We start from the raw sequence: 17387 nt of genomic DNA, 5'->3' as shown, positions 1-17387 counted from the left end.
ATATATATATATATATATATATATAAATACATACACACACATATATGAAGGAATACACGTGTGCATGTGGACACACACACACACACACTCACCACTGACATTCCCTTTTAAGGTAGGGTCCCAGACTGAGGAGAACGCACTGACAATAGAATCAAATTGGGTCAAGGCAGGGATACAAGGGGAGGATTGGAAGGTTTAGAATAGATGTAGGGAATGGAAAAGGTAAAACCAGAAAAATCTCAGAAAACATGTCTCCGTGTTCCTGGAAACAGTGAAGAAGGAACCTTTGAATGCTTTGATGCTTACCCAACTATGGATGGGTCTGGGGCATATATGTGTGCCTATGTACTGTGGGGGCGTGGGGGTGGACTCAGAGAACAACACGCAAGCATTAGCTCTCACTCTCGTCTATAGGTTCTCGGGATTGAATTTAGGTCATTAGGTTTGGGGGGAAAAATGTCCTTACTCACAGATCCATTCTGCCAACTCCTAATGGGGAAATCTTTTAAGAGGGCCAAACAACATTCCACCCACTACATTCTTCAAAGAAGATTGAAAGCATACCTTGTAAAGGGATTGGTGAAGCACCATTAGCCTCAACGACACCTTCCAAACAAAGTGACATTGTCGTTAGACAGATAAGAGTGTACTGTGGTTCCCAGAAGTGTGACCTCCACAGGCTTACATATTAAAGGCCTGGTCTCCAGCTAGCAGAGTTCTACTGAGAAGTGACTAGATTTTGAGATTGGGAACGTCATTAATGGGTTACCATTGAGGTGAACGGATTACTAGGGCTGTATATCTCGTGTCCAGCCCCTCCTTGATTGCTTTCTGAGGTAATCAACTTCCCTTTACCATATCCTTCTACCTCAGACCAGCCCTAAGCCATTGGATCTGGCTAACCTGTACTAACACTGCCATGAGCCAAAACATACTTTTCCTCCTCTCAGTTGTTTTTCTCAGATATTTCAATGAAAATGGACTAAACAACATGGAAAGAGAGACGGTATACATCAGGCTCATGGTTCCTTCTGCTAGGAGGGAGAGCCGTGCTCAGGGTGAAACACATGACTCCGCGTCAGGGGCTGAGGCAAAACTCTACTTCTAGACCTGGGTGGGAATGACAAAGGTGTCCACTCTTAATGACCCACCGAGGCACACATTTATTTTGATGTTTTTCCTCATGTATTTTACAACGTGATGAAAGTGTATTTCAGAAAGGCCACAAAACACAGCCCTTTGAGATGGTCCCCTTTCTTACCCAACCCAGCACAGTTTGTCTGAAGCACACCACTTGTTACCTGGGCAAGAAATTAAGTAAAAAGATGATTCCCAGTCATACTACAATCTAAATAGAACCATGCGCACAGTGCTAGCAGCTGAATCACAGATGCTATATACAAGGGAATTTTCTATGTTACAGTTACCCCCCCCCCAAAAAAACTGATTTATAATGCAGGTAGATTGCTGCCAGGTCACCCATGTTTGTATGGTCGTGTTTCTCAAAGTGCATTCTGTAGGTCATATGCATCAAAATGATCCTGCTTACAAATGCAGATTTCTGGATCCCAACCAGAGAGCTAGACTCATAAGATGCAAGTGAGGGCAGTGCTCTATGCCAGAAGCACATCCTGGATATATTTAAAGCCTTGCCCAAAGAGCTGAGGGCAAAGAACCTTATGCTGGTGAATGTGCACCTATTTATATTGATATAATGGTCAGTTTTCTAGGCTATGCACTAAGACATTTTGTTATCAGTATTTGACATGGTAATGCCTTAAGGACATATACTCCTCTCTTTCTTCCAAACCGGAAAGCTGAAACAGAATGTTACTTTTTTGTGGACAACTAATTGAACTTTCAAGTAAAACTCCAAAACTATGAAATTGATCTTTTTCAGATGCTAAAATTTTATGCTGTATACTCTAAATCTGATGCGTCAATTAAATTGTGTAAGGCACAGTCTAAACTTCTGCTGTGGTAGAGAGCGCTTTCCTTGGTCACCTAAAACTTAGGATTATTTTCCATCTGAGGATTCCATATTGAAGTTTCATACAACTATTGAATTCAAAATGTTTTTTGGGGGGATGACTTACAGGTGCTGACACAACTTTATTCTAAATTGAAAATGGCAATTTTTAGACGTGTCAATTTTATATGGCTACAGATAGAATGTTTATATTGTACTCAGATATATACATATGCATACATATACAGACATATGTATGTATATACATACACATGCATACACATACCTATATAAAAACCTATACATTAATATATATAAGCAGATATATGTGTGTGTAAATGTAAGTGTGTACAGGAAGGGGAATCCAGAGCTCCCATTAACTGGCAGGCAAGAGAAGCTCGAGGGAAATTAAAAGCATTTAGGTGTAGGAGCAAGAATAAGTCATGGGATGGGCTTAAGAGATGGCTCAGTGGTTACAAATGTTTGCTGCTCTTGCAGAGACCTGGAGTAAGATCCCCAGAACCCATGTCACATGGCTCACAACTGCCTGTAACTGCAGCTCCAAAGGATCCAATATCCCCTTCTGACTCTCCAGGTTCCTGAACTCGCACCCCTGTATGTTCTAACTCTCCTTCATTAAGCAAATCCCTCACCAGAGTCTATAGCCCAGACCACAGTTAGGATCTCTGGTGTTCAATAAGGAATGATGTGCTGGCAGGAGATCTATAAGGTGAGTAGGAGCTTAGAGGTTTGAAAGGATAGGTAGATAGGATAACAGGCTGTATTTGTTTCCCAAGGTGTCATATAAATCACCACAAAATGGACAGCTCAACTGAAGTGAATTCTAGCACAGGGCTAGACAACAAAATTCCCAACTCATGTTGTTGACAGGGCCCTGCTCCCTCTAGGTTGAGAGATTCCCCCTTGCCTCTTCAGCTTCTAGTGGCTGTCAGTTGCCTTGACTGGGACTCCTTGCTGCAACTTGTCTTCATTGTCACAGAGCTTTGTCCTCATGTCTAGATGTGCCTTCCAAGGATACTTGCTGCTGGACTTAGGGACACCCCAGGGTAACCCAGAATGATCACATATCGAGATCTCTTTCTCCTGTGTTGGTTCTAGGAATGAAACTTAGATCATAGGGGCTTAGTAGCAAGCCTTGGACCCGCTGAAACATTTCTTTGGCCATAATCTTTTCAAGACAAAAGAAAAGATGAAAGCTATATAGTTAGGAGGTGGCAACCATCACCCTAATAACATCTGCAAAGACTCTCTTTCCCTAGATAGCGTCACAATCATAGGTCCCAATGAGTATAAGGTAGGCCTATCTTTGGAGGGTCCCACTCAATCAGTCACATAGGCCAATTCTAAGACAACTAGCTAGTTGTCAAAGTAAACAAGCGGGAACGGTTGGTGGCAAAGCAGTCTGGCTCTAGCATTATGGAAAAGCATGTTCAAGAGGAGGTGACAAGGGTTCAGAAGTGGGCCACTAACCAATGAGCAGACTGGAGTGCAATGAGCAGCAGAGGTGATTTTATGCATTATCCTCAATTTCTGGGTCAGGATCCTATACTCCCTATACTCCAGGACATGATGGTACTTTCAGTTGGAGAAAATCACCAAGCTGCACCAGCAGGAGGACACTGAAGGCTCTTAGAAGGTTAGAGGCTCGGAGTCAGGCTGGCCTACAAGGAATTATAAAGCATGCTCGTATGAATTAGTAGCTACCACTGACTCCGAGAACACTGCACAGGAGGTACGGCCTCTTTTCAGCAACACCCACCTTGCTGCATGAGTTCCGGAATATGAGTTTCCATTTAACATATGAGAAAACAGACGAGCCAGGATGAAAGGTAGGACAGCTGAGATGGTACACCAGGAAACAGCGCTTGGCATAAAAGCCTGGTGAGCTGAATTCAGTCCCAATCAAGTTGGAAGGAGAGAACCAAGTCCATACACGTGTCCTCTGGACTCTACATCCTTGTGGCATGCACACATCCTGCCAACGCCCACATACACCACTCACCTCCCCCAACACAATAATAAAAAAATAAACATGCTGTGTATAGGGTGAAGACCAAAGGACAACTTTGGGGAGTCAACCTTTTTCTGCCCCACATGGGTTCTGGGGATCAAACTCTTAAGTTGTAGCTCTTGGCAACAAGTGTACTTTGACCAGATGACCTTTATTTTCTTTTTAAACAAGAAGGGGGGGCAGAGCCAGAATGCAAACCCAGATTATACTGACTCCTAAGTGCAAATCTACTAAAATGGGCTAACTCTCCACCAAGGACTCATGGATTCTAGGGTCTGAACGCAGGTCCTGTTAACTTGCCAACTAGACTGTTTCCTCTGCTCCCAGGGTTATGTCCTACTTACCTTACTGTGGGTCACCTACAGGTTTGCAAATGTGTCCAGGTTTGTTATGTGTCCAATGTCAGATGCAGCTCTCTAATGCCATGTTGCAACACCCCTCCCCCATAACCTCCCTACAGTACTATCATGCAGCTGGCAATAGCCTAGCTTACAGTATTAGCTTTCTCCATAGTGATCCATAATGCAAAGCGACAGTTACGAAATAAGATTAAAGAAGTTGCTATCCTCGCTCTCATTCAACCAGATATGTATGCCTTCTGAATTCCACCCTATCGACTCTACAAGCACAGCCAGTTCTATCGTTGGCCACAAATCTTCAAATGTACAAATTCTATGGCTCTTCAACATGCTTGAATGTAAAACCAAAGTATTTTCAAGCCTGGTATAAAGCTTAACAGTACTTTTAATTCCTGAGAAGGTAATAGGGTGAAATGAAATATTAGACGGTCCTAACATGAACTGACCCAAATTGTTAGGCTTCCTATAGGGTTTGAATGTGAGCTTGGGTAAATTAATAAAAATGATAATAATAATAATAATAATGATAATAAACAATACTTAGGTGAAAGGACTCAGTGTAATGCAAGCCTTGTCATCTACTGAGCACCCTACCAAATACTCTACATTTAAAAACTTATAATGTGCCTGAGGTAGAATGATGTATCTCAACAGCTATTTTCCACAGTTCTCAGCTACTAAGTGAAAAGCTGCTCTCTCCATCTACATCTTCCTTCACCTTCCTCCTCAGTCTTAAATATTTTTCATTGTGGGTGACCAGGCGTGTGTGTACGTGTGAGTGCACATGCTTGTGTATGCACGTGCATATGGAGGTCAGAGGCCAACCTCAGATGTCTTCTTCAATAGCTCTCTACCTTAGCTTTCAGAATAGGGTAGCTCAGTGAGTCTGGAATTTGCCAACTGGCTTGGCTGACTGACCAGCGCTGGCTGATTTTTCAGATCTCCATCTCCAGTTCTGGGATTAGTGATACATGCCGTCATGCCTAGCTTTTTGGGGGGGACAGGGGGGTTTCAAGACAGGGTTTCTCTGTATAGCCCTAGCTGCCCTGGAACTCACTCTGTAGACCAGGCTGGCCTCGACCTCAGAAATCTGCCTGCCTCTGCCTCCAAGTGCTGGGATTAAAGGCATGTGAGTGTTGGGGATCAAGTTTAGGTCCTCTCGCTTACACAAGGAAGCATTTTACTAACGGATCCATTTCTCCGGCCTCACAATCCTCATTTTAAAAATCCATGAGTATTTGCTTTAATACAGAAGCCAGTTCCAGTTCGCCAACGATTTCATTTTCCTTGACACTTTCTAATTTACATATATGCGTATATATGCATACATTTTTCTTCTCTTTTAAAATATATTGGGTTAGGTTTGGGTTGTAGTGTTTGCTGTTTGCTCAAGAATTTCCTGGAGTCTGAAGAGGTAAAGAGCTGAGTGCAGGCAGCTTTCACTGGGAGTCCCACGTCACCATAAAAGCCTGTACTACTTTGGATTACTTCATGGCAGATTAAAAACCCGCGGATCAGTTCTTGGTTAGCCCTGATTAACTCCCATGAGTGTTTCTGGGCCAGAGAGGGTGTTTGTTAGACTCAAACCTATACTTGTAGTAAGAGTTCACTGAACAAAGAGTTAATTTTTACTTAAACCGAATTTCGGGCTAATCATGAAGCTGCCAGGAATGATCTGGAATATGAACTAAAGTGTGCTTGCAGTCGCGTCAGCTGAACCTTCTACCCCCACGGTTCTGTCTGCCCACATGCTTCTGTCTATCAGCCTCGGCCTCCGGATCCGCTCTCACGTCATTGGTTGGATTTCAGGAAGGAAGAAACCCAGGATTTAAAGGGCTCAGTTTTCCACCTGCCAGGCTAGGTCCAACTTGCCTTTGACACATATTTGGGAGAATTTCTACCAGTTTTTCATTTACTACACTGACTGGTTACTGGAAACAGAGTCCCTGAGGGTGTTTGACACCTTGACAATTTCCAAAACCGAAACTTGTGCTCAAGACTAGATCCACACTGAGTGTGCGAGGCAGAGTCCCTGCCCAGGTCATCAGAGCCAGCCCCGCGGGTAGGAGCGAGGGAGGGGCCTGGAATGGGCGTGGCTTTCCGTGGGAGAGTAGGACTTTGCCCCACCTCCCAAGAAGCCTGCTCTGATTCTAGCCAATCAGGTTGCTCTATGCAAATAGAGCCCGGGTCATCCCGGTAACCATGGTGTATGGCAACCAATGGAAAACAGCCAGTGGCGACCTGGCTCCAGGATTGGTACCGAAGTAAGGCGACGGGGATCCAATGGACGGTGGGAACAGTCCTCGGCGGGTTGAGGGGCGGAGATATGCAAATATGGTTTGAAAAGCCGGCGGGAAATCTGAGTTTCGCGGGAGGACCTTGGCGCGTAAACCGTATCCCTTCATTCATTGTCAGCAGCAGCTTCCTGGAGCCATTTTTCAGCTGCCGGCCGCAGCACCCGGGCTGCCGCCACCGCCTCGCAATCCGTTGCATCGGCTGCCCCCGACGCCTCCATCCCTCCTCGGGGCCTGATATCCGTGCGGCCGGGACCCTCCTCTCTCCAGACCCCCGATTATTTTTGGCCCCTGGGGCCTGGGCGGTGCGGAAAAATAAAAAGAAAAGAGAGAGAGAGGGTTCGCAAGCGCCGGGAGGGGAGGCGAGAAGGAGAGACTTGGAAACTCCGGCTGCAAATAATAAAGAAATTGAAAGCAATACGTTAATATTATCGTAACACTAAAAAAGAGCAGGAGCGAGAGATGAGAAAGGGGATCCAGCCCGCCCTGGAGCAGTACCTGGTGACCGCCGGGGGTGGGGAGGGGGCGGCTGTCGTCGCCGCCGCCGCTGCAGCCTCCATGGACAAAAGGGCACTGCTAGCCAGCCCCGGCTTCGCCGCCGCCGCCGCCCCGGGCACGTACATCCAGATCCTCACTACGAACCCTTCCACCACGTCCTGTGCCACCTCCCTCCAAAGCGGCGCCCTGGCCGCCGGCCCCCTTCTCCCCAGTGTCCCCGGCACGGAGCCGGTCGCCAGCAGCCTCTACACCACGCCACAAGGACCCTCCAGCAGAGCCGGGCTGCTGCAGCAGCCACCAGCACCAGGACGCGGCGGCGGCGGTGGCCCACCGGTAATACCCTCCTCAGCGTCCCTAGCCCAGGTGGGAGGCGGGCTCCCGGGAGCGGTGGCGGCGGGAGCGCGAGGCTGAGCATCGTGGGCCTCGTTGCTGTCCCTCCTCCAGCGTGTGCTTATTGTTAGACTTGGGGTGCTTTCCTGCGGACGTTGGGAGGACGTGGGGGCCTGGGCAGGCACGCGGGGCAGTGGGGAGTCCCTCTTTGCGAGCCACATCCAACACTCCAAAACTTTTTGCCCCCCCCCTTCTTTTCCTGCACTTTTCCCTACCCCCACTCTCCCCTCCCTTGCAACTCGAAGCTTCCTCTTTCTCGGGCGTAGGAAGGGGTCACGCCCCGGATGGAGAAGGGGGTGGGGGAGGGAGTAGTGCACTTGAGAGTGGGGGACCCCAGAGGATGTAAACCGGGGGACCCGAGGCTTGCAAGCCTCCCCTCCTGCCTCTGCTGCCCCTGGGCGGCCGGGGGGTCCCGCAGGCGTGCTCCGAGCGTAGGGGCGTCTGTGCCTGGCACCTTTGGGGACCTAGCTCCAGGCAACAAAGGGGATCTGGGAGGTGGACGGGTATAGCGGTGGGGGAGGTGGAGCTGAGAGCCCCGGTGGGCCAGGGCTCGCGCTGTCTGCGACAAGGGGCCGGCGGGCGGGTGCTCCGGCCTGGGCGCATCTCCGCGGTGGCAGCGGCGGCGCCCGCGTGGCCGGAGCGCTGGGGCCTTGCTCACCGGGCCCCGGGCCTGCCCTTGACCCGCCTCTCCCCTTGCCCCTTCCTTCCCCGCCCTGTCCCCCTCCCCGCCCCCCGGCGACGGAGGGCGGGGGCAGCCGGGTTCCCGTCCCGCCGCCAGGATCTGTCCCTTCTCTCCGGGACCCGCCGGTGACGTTTCGCACACGTGCGCGGAGGACGCGCCTGTGACTGGGGAGGAGGCGGCGGCGGGAGGGGGCGCTGGAGGGGGAGAGGGGGCACCCACTTCCTCCTGCTCGCCGGCTCCCAGGCCTGGGACGGTCCCGGCGCCCTCGCACCCGGCACCGCCACCCTCCCTCTCCCGTCCCCACCCCCCCCACGGCGCCCGCCCTCGCCCGGCGCCGCTGCTCCACTCGGCCTCGGGCCCCCTCTCCAGCCGGCCCCCCACCTCCCCCGGAGCCAGGCTGCTTTCGGAAATGCCCTTACAGCAGCAGGTTAGTGACCCGGACCGCGCGGGGGCCCGAGCCACCGCCGCGGGGACCCGGGATCCCCGGGGGGCCCCGAGCCGGAGGGTAGGCGACCGAGCGGGGTTTTGGAGTGGGAACGGGGGGTTGGGTGCTTGAGGGAAATGAGTAAGCAAGAAAAATCTAACTAAGTAAATCCCCGGCCTCCGCTTCTAGGAGCCCCGGGGCGGGAGTGGCCGCCCCCGGGGTGGGTATAGTGTTTACGTGTGTTTCTTTTGGGGGGTGGATGGATGGGCAATGGAAACCCAGATGTGGGCTTCACGCCCGTGGCCGAGTTGAGCTGCTTTCTGTCTTGCTTCCCTTGTGCTGGAGGGGGAGGGGGCGGGTCAGAGGGTAGGGTGTCTGTGGGGTTCCCAGGCCATCCGCCACCCCCTCCCTTTGTCCCTGTAATTTATAAAGCGCCTTTGAGAGATGATTTAGGTCAGTATGCGGCTTCCCTTTTTGTTGCCACTAGAAAGAAGTGTGGCCCCGAGGTCTCCCCCTCTCCCTTTCTCTCCTGCATTCCTTCCTCCATGCCTTCTGTCTTCACCCTCGTGTTCAGGCTTGGCCCAGACCAGGCTAGAACCCACCCGGACTCAGATACCTATAGTTGCATGATAATACCAGTCGAAGACCTCACCTAGTCTTAGGTCTAGATGTTTTTGTTTTTGCACAATCAGTATTTTGCTGGGGTCTCTTAAGAAAGTCTGTACACAATATATAGGACTTTGGGAAATGTGGGGTGGGTGGGTAGAGAAAGAATTAATTTTTAAAAATTTCTCTTCTGTTAATAATTTTCCCCTGGGTTGGATCTTGAGTGCTTTCCAGCCTAGAGCTACTTACTAGGGATGTGTGATAGATACAGTCCCAGTTGAAGAGGCTCATCCTTTTAGTGACTAGGGTCTGCCAGCAGGGGGGAAGCCGAGTACAGTACCTGCTTACACTGTATACAGTATCCAGTGTGCTAGATTCTCAGGCTCAGGATATTTCATGCTTTCATTAGCAGTAAATACTTTTACGGGCTTGATTAAACATGCTTGACCATACAATAAGCCCATTTCCCCCTACACACTCGGTTCCTATATCATAAAGAAGCTGAAACAACTGGCCATTGACATACTTCTTGGATTAGACTCAGATTTGCAGGGAAAGTTATTTTTGATAATAGGAAATTGTGAGACTACTAAATTGCTCTTTAAGAAATATCTTAGATTATTCATTGGACCAGCTCACCAAAACTGTCTAACCAAATTTGTATGTAGTTCACTGTAGTTAAGTATTTAAAGTATAAAAAATACTGCCCTCACTGTCTTCCAAGTTATTTCTAAACTTTTATTGTCCTTCTAGTCATAAAGTTATTCTTCCAGAAATATAGATTGTTTTGAGTTTGTATATTTAAAAATAATGTTTCATTATAGGAATATAAATGCCTCTTACGCATATTCAGAAGTAGTTTTGTGTAAGATTGTAACGTATGCTGAATCACTGGTTAATCTACGCTTCCAGAGCTGTATCTACTGGGAGGAGTACGAAGTTTATCTCCCAAGTGCATACAAAGTCCTAAGTATTGAAGGCAATGCTTGATTTGTTTATTTTTTTTTCTTGTGTTTCCGAAGGCTTCCAGTTAAGTCTTGGAACGTATTTGATTTTGTTTTTGAGGCAGGGTCTTTTATAGCCTTGAACTCCTGGTCTTCTTGCCTCAAATGCCCAAGTTCTGAGATTAAAGACATGCGTTGCAATGTGTTTTAGAATTCTGTTGATATTTTTCCCTAACCATGAAAGTTGAGAAGGCATATGGAATGGACTAAGATAAGACTAAACATTCTATGTTCAAGAAGAGGTGGGGAATTCTTCAGGTGACCACAGTTCTAGACGCATCTGGGTCTACTTTTCAAGTTCTGTCTCCAGAACATCTGAGAACTTGACAGAGCGAGTGACTTGCTTCTTGCTAACTGTATAGCCTCCTATCTTTGTTTACAAGTTGTCTGCTATTAGACAAATAACTTTACCTGCCCAAATGGTTCATTCTATAAGGTAGGACAATAATACTGAGACTTTTTGTTTTAAAGTCATGGTAATGAATGTACAATATTTAGCTTAAGGCCTGGCAAATAGTAGCTGCCCCATAGAAATCATATTTATATATCAAGTATTTCTGTAACTCAGAGACTACTTATGTGCTGTTCCTTTGTTTACCTGTGTGAGCAGAATGTTCATAAGTCTTCTAAAGTCATATGTAATTTCATTCTTCCAGAACATTGAGACTCTATCAGGGCAAGTGCCAGCCTATCATGTCAGATTTAATTTAATCCAGTCATAGCAACCTGCTGATTATACTTCTTGAGAGACCCATCGGTGCCTGGGAATCTCCTCTGACATTGGAGGACCAGGGATGCTGTTTCAGCAGGGACTCTTTCCCATAACAACTTTGAAAGAAGAAAAATGTGGGTTCCTGTGGTTCTGTATTCAGGAAGCTCACTTCCACTGAGACATACGGTTGATGCCAGGTTGAAGCTGGGAGAGAGTTTTTAGACACTACATACCCCAAAGTGGAACTTTTTAATATAATGCAATGCTCAGACGTGGGCAGTACCAATGGTTCCCCTGTAATCAGTACTGAGGGGGCCACCCTAATCATCCTTGGGAACAAAGCACCCAAACCTGAGAACAAGGAAAAGACTTTTGTGTGTATGTGTGTAGTTTTCTAAATATCACCACCTTGTATAATACTTGGAAGGAGAGGCTGAGTTTAACAGTGTGCTGTGTAAAGTTAACTTGGAAAAAGAATATACTCTGGGATTAGAAATAAATATCAACACCTGGGAAGTGAAAGGAGGGAGAGGGAGGGAGGGAAGGAGGGAGGGAGGGAGGGAGTTGTCTTAGAAAGAAGCAGTAGTTTCCCCTTAACTTCTCTGATGCTGTCATCTCCAGTGAGACTACACACACACACACACACACACACACACACACACACACACACACACACACTTAATGCCTTTCCAATTGGCTTTTTTCCCCCAACTTACCCTGACTTATAAATAGTCTATATATGACTGGCTGTAAGCATTGTCCCAAGCTAACCAATTCCCAATTCTTTTTACTCATCCACTTTTTAATAATATTTTAATCAGGGTGGGTGAAAATCGTTTGCTTGGTTTACTGAGTTTCTCTAAGTCCATGAAATTACCTGAAATAGTGGAAGGAGGAAAGATTCCAGTTCTTCCCACCCTCAGCCACCATGCTTAGGGGAACATCTCTTGAGTTCTTTGAGGTACAAAATATGTGGTTTGATGCACATGTTCATGGTTGTGAGCAGCTTTAAGTAGTGTTTCAGGGATTGTGTTTACAGTTGCTAAGGAGTTCTCATCCAATAATATTTCATGGGACTAAGGAGACCAGATAAAGGGGAAAGTATTATGTATGGGAAACCACAGATGTAGGGCCTTTCACCTCCCCATCCTGTCAGCCTTCCAAGAATGACTGGGAAAATGATCTTAAACAGAGAAGAGGCTCTGGTACTACACAAGGTACTAGAAAGCAACAATGCAATGAGACCAGCAAGGTGGGGGTGGAGTTTTAATACAGCGGGATTATTTATCTGGCTTTCCCGTGGAGGGTGCATTTGATTTATTTTCCTCTCATACTTTTGCTTTAAATATTGCCTTTAAGCATTTAAGTTGTAAGAATATGTTTCTCTGCCGTGCTCGCCTTAGTGGGATGCGAGTCAGTCTTGTGGCCACAGTTATCTGCCACTTTGAAGCTGTTGGTAAAGCCAGTATGGAATCCAAAGGCCCCTGTGAACTTGACTTCACTGGTGACCCTGAGTACCAGGCTGCGGTTGGTGTTTTGTCCTGTAAAGCAGGAGCTGTGTCAGCCTGAGGTTGAAGCCAGCGAGAAGATAGCAGATAGAACGCAGAAGAGAGAATTAATGGCTCAATTGTTTGCGGCCATTTGTAATGTAAAGGAATGGCTACATTTTTCTAACCTGACGGACAGTATTTCAGGTTTGCATATTCAATACTAGGTTAATATGATGGTCTTGGGAGTTTAGGAAAGTTTTTCCTATCCAATCCGCTTCTTTTGCAGGTAAGAAGACAGTTACAGGCCCAGTGCAGTTAAATTACTCAACCAAGCTCACAAGTCAACTGGGGGCCGAACCAAAACTGAAATTGGAGACTCTTGCCCTCTTAGAACCTCTTTTTGTGAGGAGAGGGTTAACTGTCTTATATACCCTACATGGCAGGCTTAGGTGTGCAGACCACGCTTTCAGTTTCCATCAGAGGCCGTTACACTGCCCCAGAGACACTGAGAAATCAAGGCTACTTTAGACACTCAGTGGAAAGGACTTTTAAATGGAAAGGAATGACAGGTTCCCTAAATAGTTGCAGCAGTGTTGTTCAAAGCTTGATCTGATATTTGAAATTTCAACTACTATTCTTTGGCTGTGACATTTCTGGTACCCTGACAGAGACAATTTTACTTAACCAACAACAGCCTAAAAGGACTTTTGTAACTTTCTTGAGAGGGGGGAACTGTTGTCCTGAACCATCTACACCCTGAGTGACAGTCTCGGTTTGCAGGGTTCCCTGGGCCTTTGTGTTACACCATTGTCCGAGAGGCTCTTCCTCTGTGGTTAACCCAGGAAGATTTCTGATGTGTCAAAGCTGCTGATCAGTTAACTCTTTCAGAGGAAGTTGTCTAAAGTCAAAGCTCGTTTCCTTAAAATGACCTTATTTTACTTGTGGAACTGAGAAAGCTTAAAAATAGAATTGCTTCAAGCTCTGAAGCCGGAACGTGAAACATAATCCAACATGGTTGCAGCTCATAGCCTGCCCTGGGACAGGGGTATCTGTTTATCTGTAATCCACCAGCCAGAAAGGTCCCCTGTGTGTGTAAGGGCTGACTTCCTGCGAGCCATGAGTAGCAATTGATGAGAGCCCCGTTATCAGTAAGGCTGAGTTCCTCTGGAAGCACATTTGATGGCTAGAGGAGGTGAATGCCCTTGGCCTTCCCTTCCAGCTCTTGCCAGTCTGCCCTGGAGAACCTTGCGGCTCTTCTCCCGTGCTCTTGAGTGATTGCTGCGAATGGCTCCATCCTGTTCTAGTCACATGAGCCTTGTATGGACTCACAGTTGGAAGCGCTGAACACAGGGTCTATGTGTTTCACTCCTCCCTGCACTGGGGCTGTGGGAAAACATAGTCAGAGGAGCGACCTCAAGTCTTACTTACACCATCACATCTGCCCTTCTGATTTCAGCCTCCCTGTTGAGGGATGGTGTCTTGAGTATAAAAGCCACACTCTCCTAAAAGGCAGAGTGAGAGACAGCTAGGTAGAAAGTTAAGTGATGGAGGCTGGAGTCCTCTGGGTGCAAGGCCATCTCTTGGCACTGTATTTTGTGTCTTGGTTTTTTAACTACGCTTTGGTGTCCATTTCAAACCTTTGGCGCCTCTGAGAGTGATGGTGACTAGGAGGGGGTGGCATGTGTCCTGGAGTGGATGTTGCCTGGCGCAGTCATTGGACCCCTGGTCTTTGTTACCTCTTTCTAAGCTGCCCATTGACTCGGGAAAAGAAACAGAAGAATAAGTTTTTTATTGTTATGGTGCAATCAGACTAGTGCTATGAATAAAACCTTTATTTTTCTGATGGAACATGTTCGTGAAATGGCACGAGGAATGCAAATTGCACTGTTAACATAATTTCATGTCTGTACAGTAAGCCATAGTTTGAGACTGGCTCAGAAATTGGATGCCAAGCCCTATCTAACTTGGAGGAGCCTTGGGTATGTATGTTAGGGCCAGGAACGTGTCTTGCTCACTAGAGGCCTCTAAGCTCCCACTGAGCCTCTTTGTCCCTCATTCTTTCTAGTTTGTTTTTGAGGTGGTCTCATGAAGCCCAAGCTAGCCTCCAGTTCTTACTTAATCTAGCTGCAGCTGGTTTTACCTCTTGGTCCTCCCCAGCACTGAGATCACAGATATGAGTGACTACATTCCTCTTTGTTCCACAGTTCACATTCTTCATGTTCTCTCTGCTCCATCTGCCTCTTTCAAGTTCCTCGGACTTGCAGCTGGCTCCTTAGCTTTGGGGTATTGTGAAATCTTAATTTGACTATTCCTGCCTTGTTTTTCCTGCCTCTTTCTTTCTCATCAGCACTTCCAGGCCCACCTGAAGAAAGTTCATGCAGAGTATAGTTATAGTCCCTGAGTCCCCAAGCCTTGGAGCACTTCTGTAAGTGACCTCGGGCTTTTTCTGGTGCATCATAGACTTCCTTATATCCCTATTGTTTGGAGTTTTGGCTTTTACCAAACCATCCTGGCCAGAGATTGGTGTAGCTGGTTCTCCATGTGCTCTTTGCAAGGCCTTTCTGATTGTAGAATGAACCATTTGAGAAGAGGCATTTTTGTCAGATGCCTTCAATGTGCTTGGCGCCCATTATCTCTGTTGGGAATAGGAAAGAAGAATGTGGTGGGGTCTGCCCACTGTCGAGCACAAAATGTTTGGGGAGACAAGCTTTAAATACAAGTCAATCTGCAAGCAATACTAAACAAGAGTTGGAAAGAAAACAAGACTCCTCCAGTCCTGTGTACACTGCAGACATGAGAGAACGGGGGTCACTATACTCCACCTGGCTTTCAGAGCCAGAGGCCATGGTTTCTGCAATGGCTCATTTCAGGGCATATCAGTGTGCATCTTAAAATGTTGTTAGGTGAATTCTGGCATGATGGTACATACCTTTAATCCCAGCATTTGAGAAGCGGAGGCAGGAAAATAAAAATTTGGACTGTATATTAAGTTCAAGGCCACCCCGGCTACATGAGACCATATCTTTAAAAAAAAAAAAAAAAGAATCTTCAGGGAGACTAAAAAATATACAGATACCTGGGCCCTACCCAGGCTAGCAAGCTCTGAGGGCAAGACACAGTTGTATCTTTTCTTTAATGCCCCAGAGGAGGTCAATGTGTGCTGCTTGTTGGACTGCCGGCCAGGTGGAGAGAGGAAGCTGGCTTCTTTAATGTGCCATACAGTTTCCATATGAGACCTAAACCCACAATAGGGCATCAGGAAGTCAGTTATCATGAAGGACCACTAGTTGGACTGGTGTCAGTATGGGGGATAAGAAGACAGTTGGGTGTGTTAGTAGAATTGGTCTAGAAGTTCTTAGGAGAATTGCTGAGCTCAAGGCCGGTCTGGGTTAAAGTGAGACCCTGTTTCAAAGAAATTGGTCTAGAATAAGGGGTTGTTGCTCTCATGAACAGGCACAGTAAGGGACAAATTGGAAGTAGGGGAAAGTGGGGCAGAGCTGTTCTTGTAGAGAAAATGGCTATTATCAAAGGGGTGCCTAGGTCCCTGGTCTTGAGCTGAGGATGCCAGAGGACAGGGTATTCCTGTGTGTTGCCAGACATCCAATCTAATCTTAAATGTCTACCAGTTTTAAAATGTTGGTTTGATTGAAGAGGAAAGTGTGAAGGCCAAATGAAATAGGTCTCTAGGCCAGATTTGGCTTAAGGGCTGCCACTCTGAAGTCGATGGTCTATGGGATAATAATAGCCAGTGTTTATGGAGTGCCCGTGGGTATCGAGGGCACTAGACTAAGTGCCTTCCTCGCCTTAGCACGTTAGCTACATGGCAACCTATGAAGTGGATGTTATTACCATTCTTGTTCCACACAGGAGGATGCTGGCTGCCAGGGGTTAAGGGGCTGGCTTAGGGCCCTGATAATAAGTGGGACAGCCAACCATAAACCCACGGAGACTGGCCTTAGAGTCTCAGCTAATTTCTTCTTTATCTTCGGTGGTCTTTTGGGCAAGATACATAGCAGGAAACCAAAATACTTGTCCAAAATGAAATAAGTTAGCCTTTTTTACCTGGTGCTGGTTAAATAACCTTCATTCAAAGTGCTTGGGACAAGAAGTGTTTCCATTTGGGACTTTAAGTCAGCCACTTACTGCTTAGGCCAGCGTTGGCCCAACCGTGTAGTCCAGGCTGACCCTAACTTGCCTCCCAGCAAGTGCTGAGATTGTAGGAAACACCAAGTTTGGTGGGGTACCGTTTGTTTGTTCATTTTCAATACAGTGCTATTTGCGTATTATAAATAATGCAGTGTTCTTAGGAGTGGGTCTAAATGCCAGTTAATTTTGCTGTTGACACAGATTGAAGGTCATTTTACACGTTGCTTCTAATAATTTTATGTAGGACACCATTTTATGATTCAGATTCTTAAAGTCTTTCAGATTTTCAGATTAAGGATATCCAGCCTGTAGTAAGATTGGCCCTTAGCATTTGATCCAGGTAAAGATTTCCAGATCCATTCCTAACCTTAGTTGGAAGTGCGACATCTGATCTTGTGAAATATGTAGGCAGTCACTAATAAAGTTTCTTCAGCAGGCAAGAATCTCATAGAGGACATTTGATGCTTAACCTGTCTTTTATTACAGAGAAGATCTTCGTGCCTACTCTGTCAATACCAGTTTCTGAATTTCTAGGTCATTGCCAGGCAAACCATCCAAAGATGAGTTACACAAAACCCAGGGTGCCAGGCATGGCAGAACATGTCTAAACCCCAACTCTAGAGAGGCAGAAAGTCCAGGAGGTGGATCTCTGGGGTTCATTGGCCAGCAAGTCTAGCCCTGTTGGCAAGCTTCAGGCTCAGTGAGACCCTGTCTCAGGAAATAAGGTAGAATTGGCTATGGTGTCACATGCCTTCATCCCAGCACTCAGAAGGGAGAGGTG

The 17387-nt window shown here is 46.9% G+C and overlaps 1 protein-coding gene across 5 annotated transcripts in view; it reads left to right on the top strand.

Annotated features, from left to right (window-relative positions):
* The first annotated feature begins 6726 nt into the window (after window positions 1-6726).
* The window catches only part of E2f3 (E2F transcription factor 3), an 80044-nt gene continuing 69383 nt past the window's right edge, over window positions 6727-17387 (top strand). For 2 of the 5 annotated variants that reach the window (XM_031358358.1, XM_031358359.1), the window contains exon 1: window positions 6797-7485. In XM_031358358.1, coding sequence (XP_031214218.1) covers window positions 7117-7485 — 369 coding nt within the window. In that variant the 5' untranslated portion in view covers window positions 6797-7116. Of the gene's footprint in view, window positions 7486-8141; window positions 8652-17387 lie in introns of those variants that run through there. The other 3 variants (XM_031358357.1, XM_031358361.1, XM_031358360.1) reach the window with 3 other exon arrangements.

The sequence above is a fragment of the Mastomys coucha genome, unplaced genomic scaffold (assembly GCF_008632895.1).
Source record: "Mastomys coucha isolate ucsf_1 unplaced genomic scaffold, UCSF_Mcou_1 pScaffold7, whole genome shotgun sequence".
NCBI classification, from domain to species: Eukaryota; Metazoa; Chordata; class Mammalia; order Rodentia; family Muridae; genus Mastomys; species Mastomys coucha.
This window is presented reverse-complemented; position numbering and strand designations above follow the sequence as displayed.